The sequence below is a fragment of the Urocitellus parryii genome, chromosome 9 (assembly GCF_045843805.1).
Source record: "Urocitellus parryii isolate mUroPar1 chromosome 9, mUroPar1.hap1, whole genome shotgun sequence".
NCBI lineage: Eukaryota > Metazoa > Chordata > Mammalia > Rodentia > Sciuridae > Urocitellus > Urocitellus parryii.
The window spans coordinates 37721045-37740313 of NC_135539.1; the positions used below are offsets into that span (position 1 = coordinate 37721045).

Consider the following 19269-nt stretch of genomic DNA (forward strand, 5'->3'; position numbering starts at 1 on the left):
TCCAGGGTGCCAAGGCTTTGGGGCCGTGGGGCAGGGAGCATGTTGTTTGGAATCCTTCTGTGCAGCAGCCGTGTCTCCTGCATGGGTGGATACAGATTTCCTATGTCACAGTCCAGTATGTCACAGTCTACTCTGTAGTTTGCTGCTCTTATCCCCCTCTTTTGTCTCCTGAGCTGTTCTTCCTTACGTTGGTACCTCAAGGGACCCAGGCTCCTAATGCCCAGCTGCAGGAGCTGCCCCTTCCTTGCAGGCCTGGGTCTTCTTATTGCAGAGGGTGCTTGGAAAGCACAGTGGGGTACCAGGTGTGGGTGCATACAGGCCTTCTCAGCCTGCCCACACCGCTGGTGTCCACACAACATAGTTCTGTCCTTGTGCCGGGTCAGTTTCTCTTTGCATGGGTCTTGCGTGTACCGCATGCAGCTGGCCGTCGCGGAAGCCCATCTTGGCACTCGTGCTCAGCGTTGCCGTATATTATTTGTTTCCTCTGTGTTGCCTGAGTCTGCTCACACCTCCTGCTTTCTGCTTGGTTATTTGAGCCACTTTTGGCATTCCATCTGAATTTCACTGCGATGCCCTGGACTCTTTTCTCTGTTTAACTTTTGTGCTTACTCTGGGGCTCCAGGGAATGCACTGTGCCTCCTGGGTCAACTCTTTCCCATTGCAGTAAACCACAGAAGCTGCACCTCCTCATCAGTACTTCACCCTCATCCTTCAGCGCTCCACACTTAAGCCTGCATTGAAAAACCTCAGCTCTTGGTGGCATCCGTCTTGTTTCTAGTCTTAACTCAGTAGGAGACAGCTTATTATATGTAACAGGTGGCCAGGGCCCACAAGGAGGAGGCCAGCTGGGCAGCACAATGAGCTTTTGAACAAATGTGCATAAGCGTGCAGTCCTGTATCGCTTAGTGACTGAATGTGTTCCGAAAACTGTGTCGTTAGCTCTCTTATCAAGAAGTGAACATCAGGCTGTGTTTATATGAACTGGAAGGCTGTGACATCACAAGGCAATGTGATCTTACAGGACCATCCCAGCGGCGGCATACCCGTGGCTCTACGGCACGTGACTGTACTTGTTCATGCGTTTGCTTTTTTGCTCCCTCTCTCTCTGCGAGGTAATAGTTTGCCTGAAAAGGTGGGTTGCAACAGAAAACACACCCTTTTCAAATGAGCAAACAAATTTGTCTTATGTGGGTCTGCCCTCTGACAGCTCGCTGGGATGGAGTGTGGCCAGCCATTCTAGTCAGATATGTCTGTAGCTTCCAGTGTAGCTTAATGACATTTAGCCCTCAAGGCCTTCTGCCTATGCAGCTTCAGAATGCACACTGTCCAATTTTAGCATGTCATCCTGAGGGGTCCTTCTCAGCTTCTCCTAAAGTGAGAAGCGCCTCCCTGCAGAAGATCCTTCTTGGAATGGCCCCAGAGGCTGTTTGTGCCACATGCCCATAGAGTCACCATGGGAAACCCTGCGGTACAGCAGCCAGTGTGTCAACCTGAGGCCATCTGCCAGGCCTTCTTCACCAGCCTAGTGATCAGGCCTGCCACATAACCTCACAAGTCTCAGTTTCCCTTTTTAAGCTGGGGAGTGACAGCAATGACCAAATAATGTATGTACTTCACATACGTGAATCTGTAGGTAACTGTCACCTGTGGCACATAGCACATCTCACCCTGCATGTTGTTTCCAGCAAGTCAGGGCTGCCTTGGGCTGCAGCCAGAGTCATCTGTGCTTAGGGCACTAGAGTGAGCAAGGATACCTCCTGACTCCTCAGAAGGGCATTTGGTGGGGTCCATCAGATGACAGAGGCGCACACCCTCTGACTAATGGCTTTGCTTCTAAAAGCACATCCTGGGTTGGATGCTGTGCTGAGTTTTCACACACATGCACACCATGTGGGCCATCACCACACCTGGGACAGGGAACCCCCAAACATTTCCTCTTGCTGGGTTGTAATCCCTCCCCTCCTCTTTCATACCTCCTGACACCTACTGATCAGTTTTCGGTCTCCGTAGATTGATTGACATTGTATAAGATTCTAGCGGAATGAAACCACATGACGTGTTCTTTTCTGTCTGGCCTCTTTCACTCAGCATGTTTACTTTGCATTAGGACCACATGCACAGACAGTGATTGTTTTTACTGCTGAGTAGTCTTCTGTTGCGTAGATATACAATTTGTTTATACATTCCTCTGTTGATGGACATTAGATTTCTCCCAGTTTTTGCCTACTCCTCTAAAACAGCTTTATATTACAAATAAAGTCCTTGTACAGAAATACTTTCTTTTCTCTAGTGCAAATATCTAATTGTGCAATGGCTATGGTTATGTGTTTGACCTGGAAAACTGCCTGCCTCTCTTGCACAGCGGTGTAACCTGTCTCCTTCACACTGGCACTGGGTGGTCCAGTTGCTCCTCACCAGCATCTGGTGTGGTAGGTCTTACTTTCAGTCCTTCCGACAGGTGTGTAGCAGTGTCTCATTGTGGCTTTAACGTCCATTTCCCTAATGACTAATGATGTTGAACACCTTTTCATGGTTTATCTATACATTATCTATACATCTTCTTGGTAAAGTGTGTGTGTTCAAATCTTCTATTTCATTCTTGATTACTTGTTTTCTTATTGAGTTAGAGTTCTTTATATATTTTGGGTAGAAGTTCTTTGTAAGATACTTATTTTGCTTTTCAAAGAGTTTTTGTTTTTGATGAGGTCCAATTTTTTTCGGTTGTTTTTGCATTTGTTTGTTTTCGTGCTTTGTTTTGTTTTTGGTACTGGGGATTGAACCCAGGATTGCTTTACCACTGAGGTGCATCCCCAGCCCTTTTTATTTTTTGAGATAAGGTCTTGCTAAGTTGCGGAGGGTCTCACTAGGTTGCTGAGGCTGGCCTCAAACTTGAGATCCTCCTGCCTCAGCTTTCCCAGTCACTGGGATTACAGGTGTGTGTCACCATGCATCACTCAGTTTTGTCTTGTTTTGATTTGTATTTTATTTATAAAAATCTACAGAATTTTTCTTCTGTAGTTTAGCAATTTTCAAATTGTTGGTTTTACATATAGGTTTATTTACATAAAAAATTTTTTAATATTGTACATGATATGGATTTCAGTTTTTATTTTTCCCTTTAGGAAAACACATTTGTTTCAAATGAAAAGACCATCTTTTCTACATTGGATTGCCTTCATCTATTTATCAAAAATAGGTTTTGGTGGCTCTGTGGTATAGCATATGCCTAGCATACATGAGGCCATGGGTTTAATTCCTAGTGCTGAAAAACAAAACACAAAAAAATAGATTGTGTGTGTGTGTGTGTGTGTGTGTGTGTGTGTGCGCGCGCGCGCGCGCGTGCATGTGCGCATGTATTTGTCTCAGGTCAGTGCCACACTATTTTGATGACTTGACTTTAATGTAACTCATTGAAATTAGATAGTTCTCTGCTTTCATTTTCTTTTTGTTTGATTAATCTAAGTTCATTACATTTCCATAGGAATTTTAGAATCAGCTTGTTGATTTGTACAAAGAAACCTGTGAGATTTTGATTGGCATTGATGTGATTCTGTAGATGAATGTCAGAAGAAGTATACTACTAACCTCGATGGTTTTCCCAATTGTAAGCAGGGTCTTTCTCTCTAATTCATAGGTGATCGTAGACTCTTGGTAGCACTTGCAGGTGTCAGTGCATATCTTCCATGGCCTGGTCATGTTCTCTCTTAGTTTTCATGGATTTGGATGCTGTGTAAGTCATATTTTTCAGATAGCTCTCTGGTACTGGTTTCTGGGGAATTTGAATACAGTCAGAACATACTAGAGCTACTCAATTCCTCCTAAACATATTGAGCCTTTTTTTATGGTTTAGTATGTAATCTAACTTGGAAAATTTTTAGAGAACATTTGATAAGAATGTGTATTCTGCTGTTACAGATGAGTAGGTGTAAATTTTATGAAAGTCAGACTGTTGATAATGTTCTCAAGTGTCTGTTCCCTGATTTGGCTAGTTGTGTAGTGACCCTGACTAAGGACGTGTTGATTTCTCCCACTGCCCTGTTGGTTTTGCTCATTTCTTGTGAAGTTGTTTTGTTTGTACTCATGTGCTCCAGATCATACACCCTCTCCTCTCCTTCAGGGATCTTTTCACTGCTGGGAGGCAGCCTACTTGGCAATGGGTTATACTCTGAAGTGCATTGTCTGCTTGAAGCAGCCTGTTCACTTTCACTTCTTGGTTTCCTAGTGACAGCATTATTTCTTTTTGTGTTTCATATTTTAAGTGTGTTTTAGTCAAAAGTCTATAATTGGTGATACCTTTTAATCCAATTTCATGGTCTCTGCCTTTTAGTTGGGGTGGTAGGCGCATTCACATTTAGTACAATTCCTGAAATGAGTAGGTTCCATCTTGCCATCTTTTCTTTTTCTTTCTCACTCTTTGTCCCATCTCTTCTTTGTTCCTGTTTTTCTTCCCTTAAAAAAAAAAATTCAGTGATTCAAAAAAATTTTTTTCACTGTTACTTCAGAGTTATTTCAGAGTTTTAGTGTACATCTCTGACATGGTGCTGTCCACTGTCAAGTGATGCTGTATACCTTCACATATTGCATAACCACCACACTGCTGTCATCTTCTCCTTGAACTGTATGCTACTGTTGTACATTTTACTTCTATTGTCTTAAACTCAGTATGTTTTTGTTAATGACTTAGTATTTTTTTAAAGCTATGAAAACCCCCAATATCTGCCCTGTATCCACTGCTCCTCACTCCTGTGCTTGGATCCTTGTTTTCGTCCACTACCTCCTCCTGCCTGCCCAAGGGCTGCCCTTAACATTTCTCAAAGAATTCCTCTGTCTTTATATGTTTGAAAATCTTACTTTGCTTTTGTCTTTTAAAGATATTTCCACTGAGCATAGAATTCTAGGCTGATTTTTTTTTAAATTATTATTCTCTTAGTTCTTAAAGGATCACTGCTGTCTTCCAGGTGCATAGTGTTGGGTGAACCTCCTTTGCCTCCCACCCCCAGTGGCTGTTCAGGTGTTGCTTCCTGATCACTGGTTTGAGCCCTTTGACTGTTCCATGCCTTGGGTCTGCCATCCTTGTGTCTCTTGCGCTGGGCTCCTTTCCTGGATCTGGGCTTGCGGTTGCCAGGCTTGGACCTGCATGTAGTTTTCTGCACCGCCTCTCCCCTGTCCTCTGGGATGAGTTGCAGGTCCTTCATGCCTTGTGAAGTTGTCCGCAGCTGTGCTTCTGTTCGGAAAGGCTCTCCTCCCTCTGTGTTGTGCTGCAGATCATCTTTTGCTGTTCATAGACCTTCCTTTTGCCAGCTGGTTTACCATGAGTGCCATCCAGTGTGATTTCACCTTAGACACTGTAGCTTCCACCTCTAGAAATGTGATTGGGTTTTTCTATGACTTTCATGTCTGTCCTTAACTGTGCTGTTTTCCACCAGTTTAAATTGCTGCTTTGATGTCCTTGTTGGCCAGTCATGATGTGTGTCATTTGTGTAGCTTTAGCTGATTGATTACTGTCCTGCTTGCAGCCGGTGTTTCTTGCTGCTTCTATGCCTGGTGATCTCTGCTTGGATGGTGGGTGTTGTGAGTTTCAGCTTGTTGGTTCTGGTTAATTTTGTTGTATTCCTATATCTTCTTGATCTATTTTTAGAGGTACAGGTAGGTTTCTTAGAGTTTTGATTCATCTTTGTGATTTGCCAGGCATCCTGGAGCAGGTCTCAGACTAGAATAACTGCCACACTATGCACCATGGCCTTCCTAAATTCTAAGGGTCTGTGGGGACAGCACTGCTGGTGCTGTTGCCTGTCCTGTCCATAGTTTTGTCACTATGAGCTTCAAAAGACTTCCTGGTTTTTAAGCCAGGTGGGTGTTTTCTATTTAAAAAAAATAACAGTGAAGAGAAACCAGACAGTTCTAGGTGGAGCCCAACCTGCCTTGTTCCTGTCTCCCACCTGGTCCTCATTTTGCCCTCTGGACCGAGGTCACTACAGAACCTGCTTTGTTTGTCATCTTGATTCTTCCCAATCCTCAGCTTTCTCCACACCCCCACATTAGGAATTTGTCCTTGACTTTTCACCCACTTTCTAGAGGCCATGCTCCCATGTCTCAGTGTCCTCTCCACTATGAGCTCTTGCCTTCAGGAGTAGAACTAGGGACATAGGACACACTGGACTCCCACAAGTTTTTGTGTCCTTCTAGCCACATGATGGTCAGCAGCCCCAACTTGGGCAGGTGCTGTCCAGGGCCCTGCCCATGCCTGGGTGATTGTGCATGCTTGTTGCATCCTCCCTGGCAGCCTGGGGTCTCATGTGTGAATTTGGAACTGAAAAATTACAGCTGAGGCTCCTAACTTGGAGCTTGCTGTTGCTCCATGCACTGTAGTGGCTTCCTTGTCTCACAAGTCTTGCCGTCTTTGCAGGTTGAAGGTGGAGGAGCTGGAGGGGGAGCGGAGTCGCCTGGAGCAAGAGAAGAAGATGCTGGAGCTTCAGCTGGAGAGGTGCACCCTGCAGGTAGGCACAGGGCAGCCACGGGACACATGCTGTACCAAACTGGAAACTTCCTCCTGCACACCCTTCTTTACCTGGCTGGAAGTCCCAGGGTCCTACAGAGTGACAGTCTCCTCATCTGGGGTCTTCCTTGTGCCTTCTTTTCCTGTTCCTCTGCACTCACCACAGCACCTGGAGCCTCAGTGTCTGGTGTGGGGAGGGCCCATGGGTTCAGAGTCAAGGGAGGCTTCTCTGTGTGTTTTTAGGTTGGTACCTACACCCACACCCATCACTTGTGGTTGTGACGTTGGGCTGCCGTCTATTCTGTTTCAGTTGACTGACTTTTTAGTTTTCATCCTCCAGACTTAAATTGTTCCATGGAGGAAACCTGCAGGTTTGAGATTGCCCAGTTTTTAGACAGGCCGTTGATTTTATCTTGGCACCTATTAGAGGCAATCAAATCTCCTTTCTGTTACCAATTCCTGGTGATGGGAGAGGTGACAACTTTGATGAAGTGAGACACTCCGAGCTGCAGCTGGACTGTGTGCCTGGCCCTAGGACCTGTCATCTTCTGTTCTAATTGGGCCACAGTCCTCAACTGGGGCTAGTGGCGGGTCAATCCCTGACTGCCTGGCCATGTTGCTGTGTCAGGTTGGATTTTCAGATGTCTTTCTGTGGAGCTAGTTGAACAGAACTTGAGCTTTCACGGCTCGATGACTCCCCAGCCCTCCTGCATGTTAGGCCACTGTGTGTCCCCACCAGAACTGTTCATTCCCCTTTTTCTGCAACTGGGCTTCCAGGCTTTTCCACAAGGGGTCCTCCAGTGGGCTTGGAGAGGTTGTTGAGGAGTAAATGAGACAAGGTACAGGGGAACGCTGTGCCTGGCACCACCACCTCTAAGTGGGAATGCTCTGGACAGGGTCACCTTGAGTATCCCTGATAGGAGTTCCAGGGCAGCACATCTGGTGGTCAGTGCCAGCTACCCTATGCACCTATGTGGGTTGGCATGAAACTGTAGTTAGCCAGGCCTTCTGTGATTATAGAGCTCCATGTGGGCCCTTAATGGGGTGAGCCTCTTGCTGTGAGATGCTGCTCAGAGCTGATGGCTGGGCACCAGCCTGGTAGACCATGGCCCTGTTAGCTCATGTCCACACCTGCTTTCTGAGCCCAGGCCTCCTTACTTCCACAGTACAGTGGAGTGGGGAACCATCATGCAGACAGGCGCTGGGTGTGCGTGTGAGTAATACCCAAAGTATGGCCAAAAGGTTTAGTAGAAGACTGGGCCTGGTGTCCTGAAGAATAGGGTTCATACCATGGCATGATGACCAAGAGCCCAGCCTGGGACTACAGGGATGACTGTCCAGGTGAACAGGGAGGAAATAAGCTCAGAGGCATGGAGGGGGGCTGTGGGATTGGCTCTTGCCATGGAAGAAGCTTCTAGACAGCCCTGCAGCCACTGTCAGCTGTGATTATGCTACTGGAAGCAGATTTTTTAGAGGCAAGCTTGGGGAGGAAGCCACATGGGCCCCGTGGTGTCTTGAGCTTCTCTGGCACAGACTCTTGGCTGCCTGGGCTTCTTCTGGCTGCTTGGAGCCAGGCTGCTTGCCATACTGCAGCCCTGATGTCCTCTTGACCTCAGGCCACAGCAACAGACCCCCAACTCCATGTCCCAGTATTAAGCCACTCCCACCTCCAACAGCACTAGAACTCAGCTGGACTCCAGTGGCACCCAGGGCCACATCTACCCTACACATGGGTGCCATTCAGGAGGATTGGGTGATGGTCCAAATCCCCAGACCACAGTGGTCATCCCTTTGGTGACCACATGCGTCTGCCTTGCACCATACCTACTGTACCTTCCCTGGGGTGAAGTAGTGTGGCCCTGTGTCCCTGGTGAGGAGATGTCTGCTCAGAAATTGAGCTCTTCTGTCAAGGGTGCCTGGGCAGAGGAGTACGGCTGGGGGTGATCTGGGCCCTGTCTTCCTCCCTCTTTGTGCTCCTAGCCTGCCCCTCTGCCTCTCTCACTCTGTGCTCCTAGCCTGCCCCTCTGCCTCTCTCACTCCCCTCTCAGAAGTGCATGAGAACTTCTTGGGAAGGGAAGCCTACATCTGGCTGTGGCCCAGGTGGCCCTATTCTGTTGTGCCAGGTCACCAGTGGCAGCATGAAGACCCCATGCTGGCTGCAGGTGGTGGCCCCAGCTGCACCTGTGCCAGGGTGGTGAAAGGCATCTATCCAGGGCTGAGCTAGTCCTGCTATTGTCACCATAGTAAGAGAAGTTTCTGTCAATCCCCCGTGCCAAAGCATTTTCCATCCACTTGGTAAGAAGGAGCAGTGACAGAAGCCTGACACGGGGACTGGTTTTGCAAAAGGGGATCAGGAACACGGCTGGCTCAGGAGTGGCCCAGGCGGAGTGAGTGGATCAGAAGGTGATTAATACATGGAGAAAGAGAAAGGTCACTGGCTCAGGGGGTGGTCTATGCTGGACATGCCAGACTCTCTGAATCACAATACCTCCTTTATGAGATAGGGGTGATGATATCCACATGTTGGGGACATCACATGCCAGGGGTCTACCACAACTCTTGGCTTGGATTTGGTGTTCTAAACATGCTCATATGCATCTCCTGTCCTTTCCATCCTTGAGGGCGAAGGTTAGCATCCATCCCACCCAGGAGCATTGCTGACGTGCTTATTCGCAGTACGCCTCCTACTCTCTGCTCCCTCTGGAGGAGGAGAACCTCTCCAGGTCAGGGCGCATAGAAAATTGATTGGAATCAGCTGCAGCATGGCTTAATTGGGAACATATGCTTGGAGAGGGAGCCCAACTAGTTGGAACTTTTCATAATTAGTTTGCAGCTGGTTGGTGAGGAAGCAAATCTCCAGTTACCTCTTAGAGCTGGGTTTGTGGGTGCACTCTTGTGCTCAGGGAAGATTGGTCATTGCACTGGCCTGTGTGGGGACTGGCTGTGATGATGCCGTCCTCTCTGAGGGTCATTGGTTATGTGCACACTGGCCAGAGGTGATGTGCTACATTGCTAATGTAGCTACAGGTGGGCAGGGTACCAGGGCCTATCTGCACAGGAGGGCCTCCCACCAGCGGTCAGGTGGACGCAAGTTTAGGCTGTTGCTGCCAAGGTTGTGAAGAGGCCCAATTTGGAGATGGAGGCCTAGGCCTAGGTAGCTGGCATGTGAAGGATGAACTCAGACCTACCATTTCCTACAGTAGATGGTGGAACTGTGACAGTGTTCTCAAATGAGGATAAGAATTTGGCACACCTGGTGGACCTCCAGATCTATGGTCCCCAGACCATTTCTAGGGCTGTTGGTGCAGCCACAGCAGCAGGGCATGCAGGAGACCTAGTCCTGTCCCTGAGGCCTGCAGCCTAGGGCATTCTGCCCACCCAGAGATGCTAGTTCTCCTCTCCTGGAGTCTCTGAGTCAGTGGTCTCCTGTTCCCTACCCTAGGCACTGGCCTGGGACCAAGAACCTAGCAGCAGGGACCTCAGAGTCCTTTTTTCCTACCTTTTATCCTAATAGACCCCATCCAGTGTCCCTCTTCATGGTAGGTGGGCCCTGGCCCTTGAAGACTTAGCCTCCAACATCTGGGGTTGTGTCAGCACTCTCCCCAGGACGTGGGCCTCCCTTGTAGGCTGTCTTGAGAGCATGCAGCTCCTAGAGTGCCCAGCATGTCCCTGATAAGCCAAGTCAATGCTGTAGCTGTTATGGTTATTCATGGTAATATCACGGGCCTCACGGTCTCATGTTGGTGATAAGGTACATGGTTTTCCATGTAGTTCTGATGGGCTAGAACCAGGTCCAGTGCTCTGATCACCTGGAGCACAGAGGAGCTTGTCCATGCATTGGCCTGCCTGTGCTGGACACTGACTTCCCAGCAGGACAGGCTGTTTCCACTCAGCAACAGCAAGTTTCCATGAGGACATGCAGCACAGATCAAGCCCTGGTGCTCTGTGGGTACCCCCTTTAGTCAGTGTCACCCATTAGTAATGGGGCCAGCATTTAAACCCAGTCCTCCTGGATATCCCCCAGCATTTTATTATGAGCATTTTTAAGCACACAGAGAAGTCAGAAGAATGTTACAGTGAATGCCTGCTTACCCACCACCTACATCCTGCCAGGAATGCTGCTCTACAACATCTCTACCCATCCCTCCACATCCATCAGTCCGTTTTATTCTTTTGATGCATTTTAAAGTAAATTGCAGACATCTGTACACTTTCCTCTAAATACTTCAGCATGCATGTAATTAAGCAGAATTCATCTCTGAGGTTCTGAAGCCTATGCCCCCGCCATCCCTCGGTATCATCTAATCAGGGTGCTTTACCAGGAAAGTTGGTGGTCGAGGCTGATGGACCCCTCCCCTGAGACTTCCCCTGCTCTCCAGAGTGAGGCTGCCCTCCGAGGGTACCTCCAGGCCTGGCCTGGCCTATTCCTCCCTCCGGCTGGGTGAGGCTGCTATGCAGCCTGCCTGAAGTGCTGCTTAGGAAGGAGCCCAGACGAGCTGCCCAGTGACATTTAAAATAAGTGTATCTTTTTTGGAAATGGAGTGGGTAGAAAATTGCTGGTTTCCCTCTGAGCAGAAAGCTTCCAGTGCCTAGAGACCTCCCCGCTCCTGTCTGCGTCACAGGAAGTAGCACCAGGCTCCCAGTCTCACCTCCTCCTTATCCCCAAGCCTGCCCCCTATTGATGCCCTGACAGCCTGAGTGCCTTCCCTGCAGTGCCCAGGAGCTGCCCACCCTGGGCCCTCCTGGAGCCTGCTGGTCCCTCTCACCACTGGCTGCTGCCCCAGGGGCAACCCATTTGCCCTGGATCTGTGCCACTCCCCTGGCCTGCCTGCCAAGCCTCTCTGCACACTTCAAAAGCAGCTTCAGCCCCACCTGTCCAGACCCTAAGGCAGAATGGGCTCTTCTCAGGAGCCCTTATACCTTTGTTCTGCTGTTGATCCCCAGCTCTTGGCCAGGACAGTTGATTTCTTGGCAGCCCACTGCAATACTTGTGGAATGTTCTGTGGGTATCACTCCCCACAGGAATGTGGGGAGAGTCCCTGAGAGCTCTGTAGCTCCAGGGCTTACTCCATGGAAGAGCCTGAGCTCTTCCTTAGGACAGGACAACGCCAGGGCTGTGTCTCCACTTAAATCTCCCAGGGACACCACGAGGAGGGGATGCCATTGCTCCTGCTGTGCCAAAGGCCATAAACTCTTGTGACCCACCACACAGCAAGGAAGCAGCACAGCCACAGTCTAGACCCACTGCCCCAAGTCATGTCCCTCAGTAGTGTCCTAGGCTGTCCATCTGTGTTGCCCCCTATTTCTGCCATGAATGCCTGGAATGCCTGCGCTGCTACTCCCCACTCATGTGGGAGCTGCAGAAAAGAGAACCAGGTACCCTCCTGTGGCTGCCCTCCTCTACCTCTGCCCAGGCATCAACCTGGGAGCTCTGTGTGCTGGGCAGCATGAGCAACAGTCCACTAACTTGAAATCTTCACCAGGATCATGTGAAGTAAGAAGATGGACTCGAGGAGATTCAGCATTTTCTCTTTCACAAGGACATCAGGGTCTCCATTTGTCAGGACTCTGTGTCTCGTTGGAACGTGTTACAGACACATTTGCACCTTTCTAGTGAATTCACTTGTGGGTTTTGTATCTGGCTGCTTATTTCCCTAGCCCTAGTCTTCACTCTTCACTTTAGTCACATGTCCTTGCTGAGTGCTGCCGCTGGCCCATGAACACTGGACTCTGTGGCCCATTGTGGTGATTCTGTCAGTACCTTCACATTTCCAGGGAGGAAGTAAGTGCATCTCAGCTCCATCCTGTCTGGTGCTGCGGCAGAGCAGGTCTCAGTGTCTCTTCCTGGCCCTGCTGCCCAGGCCTGCCCTGCTGGATGTTTATGTAAAATAAGACACTTATAAAGCAGAAAAAAAGCCCAGACCCACCGAGGTGAACACAGGCTGCTCATGTTTATTAACACCGAAGACTATAAAAAGCCAGTTCGCTGATGTGCATTTGTGTGGTGAAATTTCCACAGTGCTGATTTCTTTTGATTTTTTTATGAGAAGAATGATGTGTCCTGCATGCTAAGCCCCTTCTCCTCTCTCCTCCTGAGAAGCTCAGTCCCTTGGGCCCACCAGCCCTGAGCACCAGCTGGAGCACCCAGCACACTGGCCTCCTGCTTCTGTGGCCCCCTGGCCTTGGGGCTTCATCCCCCACAGACATGGACCAGCAGACAGTCGGGGGAGGAGGCTATTTGGCAGGCACACACATTGCTCACAGTCCCATCATGCAGCGGCATGGTGTCTTTTTGCTCGTATTCATTAGGACGCCCATGCATCTTCACCACCACTGCCTACACAACCAGAAAGCAAGTGGCCCAGGGAGTAGCAGGATCCGTGGCCACAGGCTGCCTCTCCCTGTGGCGTCCGCATCCACACTATCATTCTCAGAGTGGTGATGTACCTGTGGGCTGCAGCACCCTCCTTCATCTCCATGTGGTCCTTGCCAAGGTTTTAGGTGAGTCCTGTGTCACCTCACAGCCAGGCTGTGATAAAGATTGGACACATCAGGGCAGACCCAGGGCAACGCCCAACCATGAGACATGCTGTTCTCCATGGGACAGCAAAGCCAATCCCTCCCTTCAGGTGATCTCCAGGAACTGATAGGACCTAGCAGGGAGCAGGATGGCAGGGGAGCAGCACTCACAGGGTCCCTGCACAGCAGGCACCACACTAAGCACTCCTCTCGCCACCCATATCAGAAATAGGCCAATAGGAGCTGTGTGGGTTCTCAGGGTCTTGGGCCTCGCAGGCAGGTCCTCTCCCAACCTTGTACACCATTCCATTCTTGGGTCAACCTTGCCCAAGCAAAGGGATTTCAATGGCTGGAGAACTTGGACTTGGTAGAGATAAACTAACTCTGGTGCCACAGACAGAAAAGATCATGAGATGCATCTCATATGGTTTTATGATGCTCTCACAGGTGTCGTGTTGCTCTTAGAAAGCACATTAGCTGTGGGACCCAGAAAGTCTACTCCTAGGCCTCAAAAGCAGGGACTCACAAACATGGGTGCCATGTTCACAGTGGTCAAAACATGGAGACTCCAAGTGTCCACTGACAATTAAATGATAAATAAAATGTAGTCCATCTGCAACTGTGGAGTATTATTCAGCTTTAAAAAAGAATGGAATTCTGATACAAACTGCTGTGCTGTAGAAATTAGCCAGTCACTAAGGTCAATACTATGTGATACACCTCTGCAAGATCCCTGGAGACAGGGTGTCACAGCAGGGAGTTGGGTGTTTAATGGGTGCAGAGTTTCAGTGTAGGAAAGTGAGAAGGTTCTGAAGGTGACTAGTGTTGATGGCCACACAAGGTGAATGTGCTTAATGCCACTGAACTGTCCACTCAGAAATGGTTAAGATGGGAACTTTGTTGGGCATCTCCTGGAGCAACTCAGGCCATGGACCAGGGACCTAACCTATTGGTGTCCATGACAAAGTGCTGGGGTGGCTGCTGTCTGGGCTCACTCCCGTCAGGTGCCATTCAGCCCTCTGTGGCCCTTGACCATCAGACCCTGCCTCTACACCTAGGCCATCATTCACCAGCTGCTTCTCCGTTTGCCAGCCTGTGTCTGAGGCTTCTGGCAGCTCTTACCAAGAATCAGGTGGGGTGGTTTGGGCTGCAGTCATTTGCCTTCTCATGGAGAGCCCATGAGAGCGGGGGCCACCTGATTTCCAGAGCTGCTTCTGGGGCCTGGATCACTGGCTCCCCAGGGATTCCAGGAGAGCAGCCCCAAACTGTAGCCTGACCAGTGCAAACAGGACATTCCTCCTCCTCCAAGAACAGGGCCTGGAGTCAGGCTGGGAAGTGAGCAGCCATCCCAACCTATCACCAGAGTCAAGGGGCCCTGGCCACTCCCCGCCCTTCACTCACCTACAGTGGTTGCCGCCATCTTGAGTTTGCCAATGTCCCCACCAGAGCAACCCACCTGCAGGGCCTGCAGGCAGTGTGGGTCCTGAGAGGCCAATGGATCTGGGGGGAGCGGGGAGGTGTTGAGTCCGGGCCAGGACCTGCACCATCCAAACTGCCTTCAGCCCTTCCCATCTAGTAAATTTTCTTTGCGACTCTTCCCTCCAAATTGCTCACATGCTGCCTCTAATAGCAGCTCACCTCCTGGGACCCCAGGGAGTGTGCAGGGGATGGTAGCTTGCTGAAGTTGGCTGTGCTGATGGTCCTGCTCTGCTGTCAGAGCTGAGGTCAGGGAACTGCTGATGAAGAGCACATGGTCACCAGGTGGCACTGGATGTGTGGGAGGATGGCAGACACTCGAGATGCCCAGTGGGAGGGAGTTTGTGCTCTCATTGCTCCATCCAGCCCTTGTTCCCACTGTGTGGCCGTGTCCTCCAGGGTAGGCATAGGATAGGATGGCTGCTTTCATCACTGGCCAGTGAGTTGGGTTGTCCTCACCTCTGGACATCCCAAGAACAAGATTGGGGTGCCAAGAATTGGCCCAAAGTCATGCATTTTGTAGCTGGTGAAACTGAGACCTAAATGGGCTCTCCTGGGTCCCCACATCAGCCACCAGTCCCAGGCGTGAGCCCAGATGTCTGTCCAGCATGGATATTATCATGGCTGTGCAAAGGCCATCTGGCAGCCTCCTCCATCCCAAGGTGGAAGCTTGCCCAGGGCTGGTCACTGAGTATCATGCCCTCCCTTCACTCTGTCTCCTTCACCCTGCCACTTGGGTGTCCGAAGCTGTGGTGTGCTGGGGAAGGAAGCCAAATTCAGATGTGGGTGGGAAGGCTTTGCTTTCCTCACCTTGACAGCTGTGGGGAGAGGAAGGGACACAGGGCCAAGCTGTGAACACTGGTCCCAGCAGCACCTCTGGTCCTGCTGCCGCAGACTGGCCCTGAGCTCGTCCCCAGCCTCTGGAGGCCCAGGCTCCTCTCCTAGGATAGTGCCGTCCTTCCTGCAGGCACTGATGTGACTGTCCAGATACAGCTCCAGCCTTATGTGGCATGATCAAGGTGTGTCCCCAACTGGGCACTGCCTTGGCCCCTCCTGTGATCTTGGGCATTGGATTTGGCTTTGCCTGCTCTGGGATCCTTTTGGGTTTTGAGCCCATTTAAGGGAGAAATGGATCAGATCCAGCTTTTTTCCAAGTTAGGAGGAGAAGAAAAACACAATGACCTGTAGGTCCACCGGGTTTAAAAGACAAAAAAATGCAACGTAGATGAGAGAGGATCCAGTACTTCACTGTACCTGGTTTGATGGACACCCCTGGGCTCTGCTGTGTGTGTTGGGGGGAGGCCCAGGTTCTCAGACAGAAGTGGAGTGGAGGACGAGCCAAGGGCCCTGGGAGACAGAGCTGGGAGACAGGCCTCAGGATCAGCACTTTTAGTCCTAGCTTCAAGAGCCCTGTGGGGACCTGACACCCTATGCAGGTGTTGCAAAGATCATCCTCTCGTCTGTGGACCCATTGCTCTTCCGGAGCAGCCAGACTTCCATTATACAGATGAGGAAATTGAGGCTCAGAGAGAAAGGAGTGTAATTGAGTCTCAAACCCAGCACATAGCAGTACATGTTTTGGACAGCAGAATGCCAGTTCCAAGGGCCATGCCCTGGGCACTTGCCTTGAGGAGGCCCATGTTGTGCTGCTAAAGTGAGCAAGGGCCAGGCCTTTGCTATCAGGGCTGGGGTGGGGGTGGGGATCTGCAGCATCTGTGGTGGCTGCTGTCTGTCTTTCCCCATGGGTCCCATGTGTCTGGCACATCCAGCCTCACTGGGCAGGGAGAGGGCTCTGCCCTCCCCTCAGAGCTGCAAGCTCCACCTCCCTGCAGGCCATCCCAGCAGGCAGCAGGGTGTGGGCTGGCGATGCTCGGGCTGCGTGCTCTTGGAGGCCTGAGGTTTAGCCCAGATTAACTCAGTTCAAACCTCAGCGATCTATAAAGGAGGCACCTCCCTGCCCTACCTTTGGACTAGCAGATGGTCACCTGGGATTCCTGAGGCAGCTGCCCAAGCCCAGCTGCCTGTCCCTCTTCTTGTCCCTTTTTGGGAACTTGTTGCTCACAGTTCATAGCCCAGGGCCCGAGGATTGCAAAGGGTCTGAGCCAGGTGGCTGAGATATGGGGCTCGGGGGGCTCCCCCTGGGCTGTTCCTTCAGAGGACTCTATTGGCTGTGGCGGCTCAGCACTCAGCCTTTCCCTGGCTGAGGAAGGCTTCCCCCAGGTCCCCTGGCCCTGGTGCCTCCCTGTCATGGTCGTCTTGGTGGCCTGGAGTTTAGCATGGGGTCAGGGATGGACAGATATGCTCTCTTCCACGTTGTTATCTGCCTTGTCACTAGGAACCCAATAGACTGTCATCCAGGGAGTGTCGTGAGAAGAGTCCCCAACCTGTGCTGGGCCCTGGCAGGCCCTTCCCTCTCCTAGCCCTGCCCTCCCTTGTCCTCACCCTCAGAGCTGGGACTCCAGCCTGGTCGTGGGATACAGGGGGGTTCCACGTGCAGGGCTGGGCTCCTGGCCTCTGCCTTTTTCCTGGTTCAGTTCTGCCCCTTCTCCAGCCCCAGACCCAGCAGCCACCGAAAGCTGCCTTGCTCTTGTTGCCAAGCTGTGTCTCCTTCTGCCAGGAGGGGTATTGATTTGGTTTTGAGGCTGGATGATTTATAAATATGCATAAGGATTGGCGGTTATTTAACTGTGCTTTTTAATTCTCCTTGCGTTGCTGCCTCTTCCCAGCAGGGTCTCTTAGTATTCGAGTCAGGTACAGGGTGGCAGGCGGCCCTCCCTCCCTGCCTGCTGCCCGAGACCTTCCCAGGGGCAGCTGGGCCCTGGGGCAGCCGCCTGCCTGGCAGGGATGCAGGAGCGCCTCAGCATGCAGGCACTCAGGGAGGTTTTGTACTTAAAAAAGAAGGTCCTTAAAGATCCAATTCCCTCTCACAGTGTCACAGAGGGAAACTGAGGCCCTGAAGATGGGGGCCTGCACATTAGGGGCAGAACTTACATTAGGAGCAGAAATGAAGCCCATGCTGATCCCACCCGGGGCAGTGGCTGTTCATCTGAGTTTACATGGACTTGAGAAAGAAGTCCCCGAAATAGACAGGCCAGGGGTGGAGCCTCAGGCTGTCCCAGGGCACCGGCCCCCAGGGAATCTGCACTGTGCCCCTTAACACCCCCTAGCTTAGTGTCTCCGGGGACGTGAGGCCCATGCTCCCTGAGCCCCTGAGCAGATTCTTCTCGGGAGCACAGTCCACAGGCCTGGCTTGGGGAAAGCTGGACCGGGATCCACACGCCAGGGAGTGGCTTCCCCTCTGCTGACTGGCTGCTCCTGTTTAGCTGCCACCGCCCGCAGAAGCCGTCAGCCCGCTCACTCAGCAAGCGAAATGTTTTTGTTTAGTCAATAATTGCACCATCGCATCAAAGGAAGGTTCCAAACTTTCCTTTTGAGATTCTTGTCAGTGTCTCAACAGTTTTCTCAGCTGTGAATCAAACAAGGCGACAAATTTTAGCGGAAGATTACAGCCATTTCCCCCTTTCTTCTTCAGCACTGTCGTCTAGCAGCGATCTCAGCAAAGCCGTCCACCCGCTCCCATCTGCTCATTCCGCGCAGCGCCAGCCCCCCGCGTGGCACTCCTTCATGTTGGCGCAAACACCCCAGGGCCCGCTATGGGCAAGATGGTGCCCGGGGTGGGGGCGGGACTGGAGATGGAGCTGGGTTTTCCCTTCTCTGTGACGAGAGCGAAGGACTGAGGAATGGGCCTCGCACTCATGATCCTGGGTGGGGTGGTCTCTTTGCCTCCATGTAGCTTAGGGAAGCACACAGCTGCTCAACCCTCTCTGAGCATGCCGACCCGAGCCACAGCAAGGAGCAAGAGGAGCCTGCCCAGAGGGCCAGAGGTGGGCTGTCCTGGGGTGATGTCTGATGGCCAGATGGTGGATACATTTTGGAGGGCAGTGACCCAGCACCCTTGGCTGTGGAGGCCATCCAGGCCACCTGACCTCTATCCAGCCTCCCCGTCTGCGGTGCAGCTACTGGCTGGTTCTTTCTTGGAGCAGAGACCTGGGTGGATTGGGTGGTGTGATCTATCTTTCTTGTTTTTTTTGGTGGGTTTTTTTTTTTTTTTTTTTTTTTTTTTTGGTACCAGGGATTGAACTCAGGGGCACTCGACCACTGAGCCACATCCCCTGCCTTATTCCTTATTTTGTATTTTATTAGAGACAGGGTATTACCGAGTTGCTTAGGGCATTGCTTTTGCTGAGGCTGGCTTTGAACTCTCAAGCCTCTTGCCTCCACCTCCCAAGCCTCGGGATTACAGGCGTGCACCACCAAGCCCGGTTGGTGATATGATCTTTCTGTGGGAGGATTGTATAGCTGTGCAGGCCTTGATAATCGGTGACACTTACAGGGCTCCCCTCCTGCCCTTTAGCCCCTTTGTCTCCACTGCCTGGCTACACGTTCCATACTAAGCTCAGAAGCCCTCCTGGGAACTCAGCACCGGGCACGGGGCCTGCTTGGGTCTGACCCCAGAGTGTGCACCATGGGGGACAGGCAGCGCCACCTGCACTGCACCCCTTGCCCACACACAGCAGCAGTGACACTGTACTGCCCCCCCCCACAAGACCAGGCAAGTGATAGAAGAGCTATGGAGGGACTGTGGCTGGTTATCAAGGAAGAGAGGCTGAAACTCTTTCTCAGGACCCATCAGATTTTATTTCGTACATTATCCTCACCAATTGGTGTCTGATTTCTCAGCCCATAGGACTATCTCGGTCCAGGAGATGTTATGCCTG

At 51.1% G+C, this 19269-nt stretch overlaps 1 protein-coding gene across 3 annotated transcripts in view; it reads left to right on the forward strand.

The window, feature by feature from the left end:
- Mad1l1 (mitotic arrest deficient 1 like 1) overlaps positions 1 to 19269 on the forward strand; it is a 351707-nt gene that overhangs the window by 230908 nt on the left and 101530 nt on the right. For all 3 annotated transcript variants that reach the window (XM_026405670.1, XM_026405671.1, XM_077802469.1), the window contains one exon: positions 6407 to 6497. In XM_026405670.1, coding sequence (XP_026261455.1) covers positions 6407 to 6497 — 91 coding nt within the window. The remainder of the gene's footprint in view (positions 1 to 6406; positions 6498 to 19269) is intronic.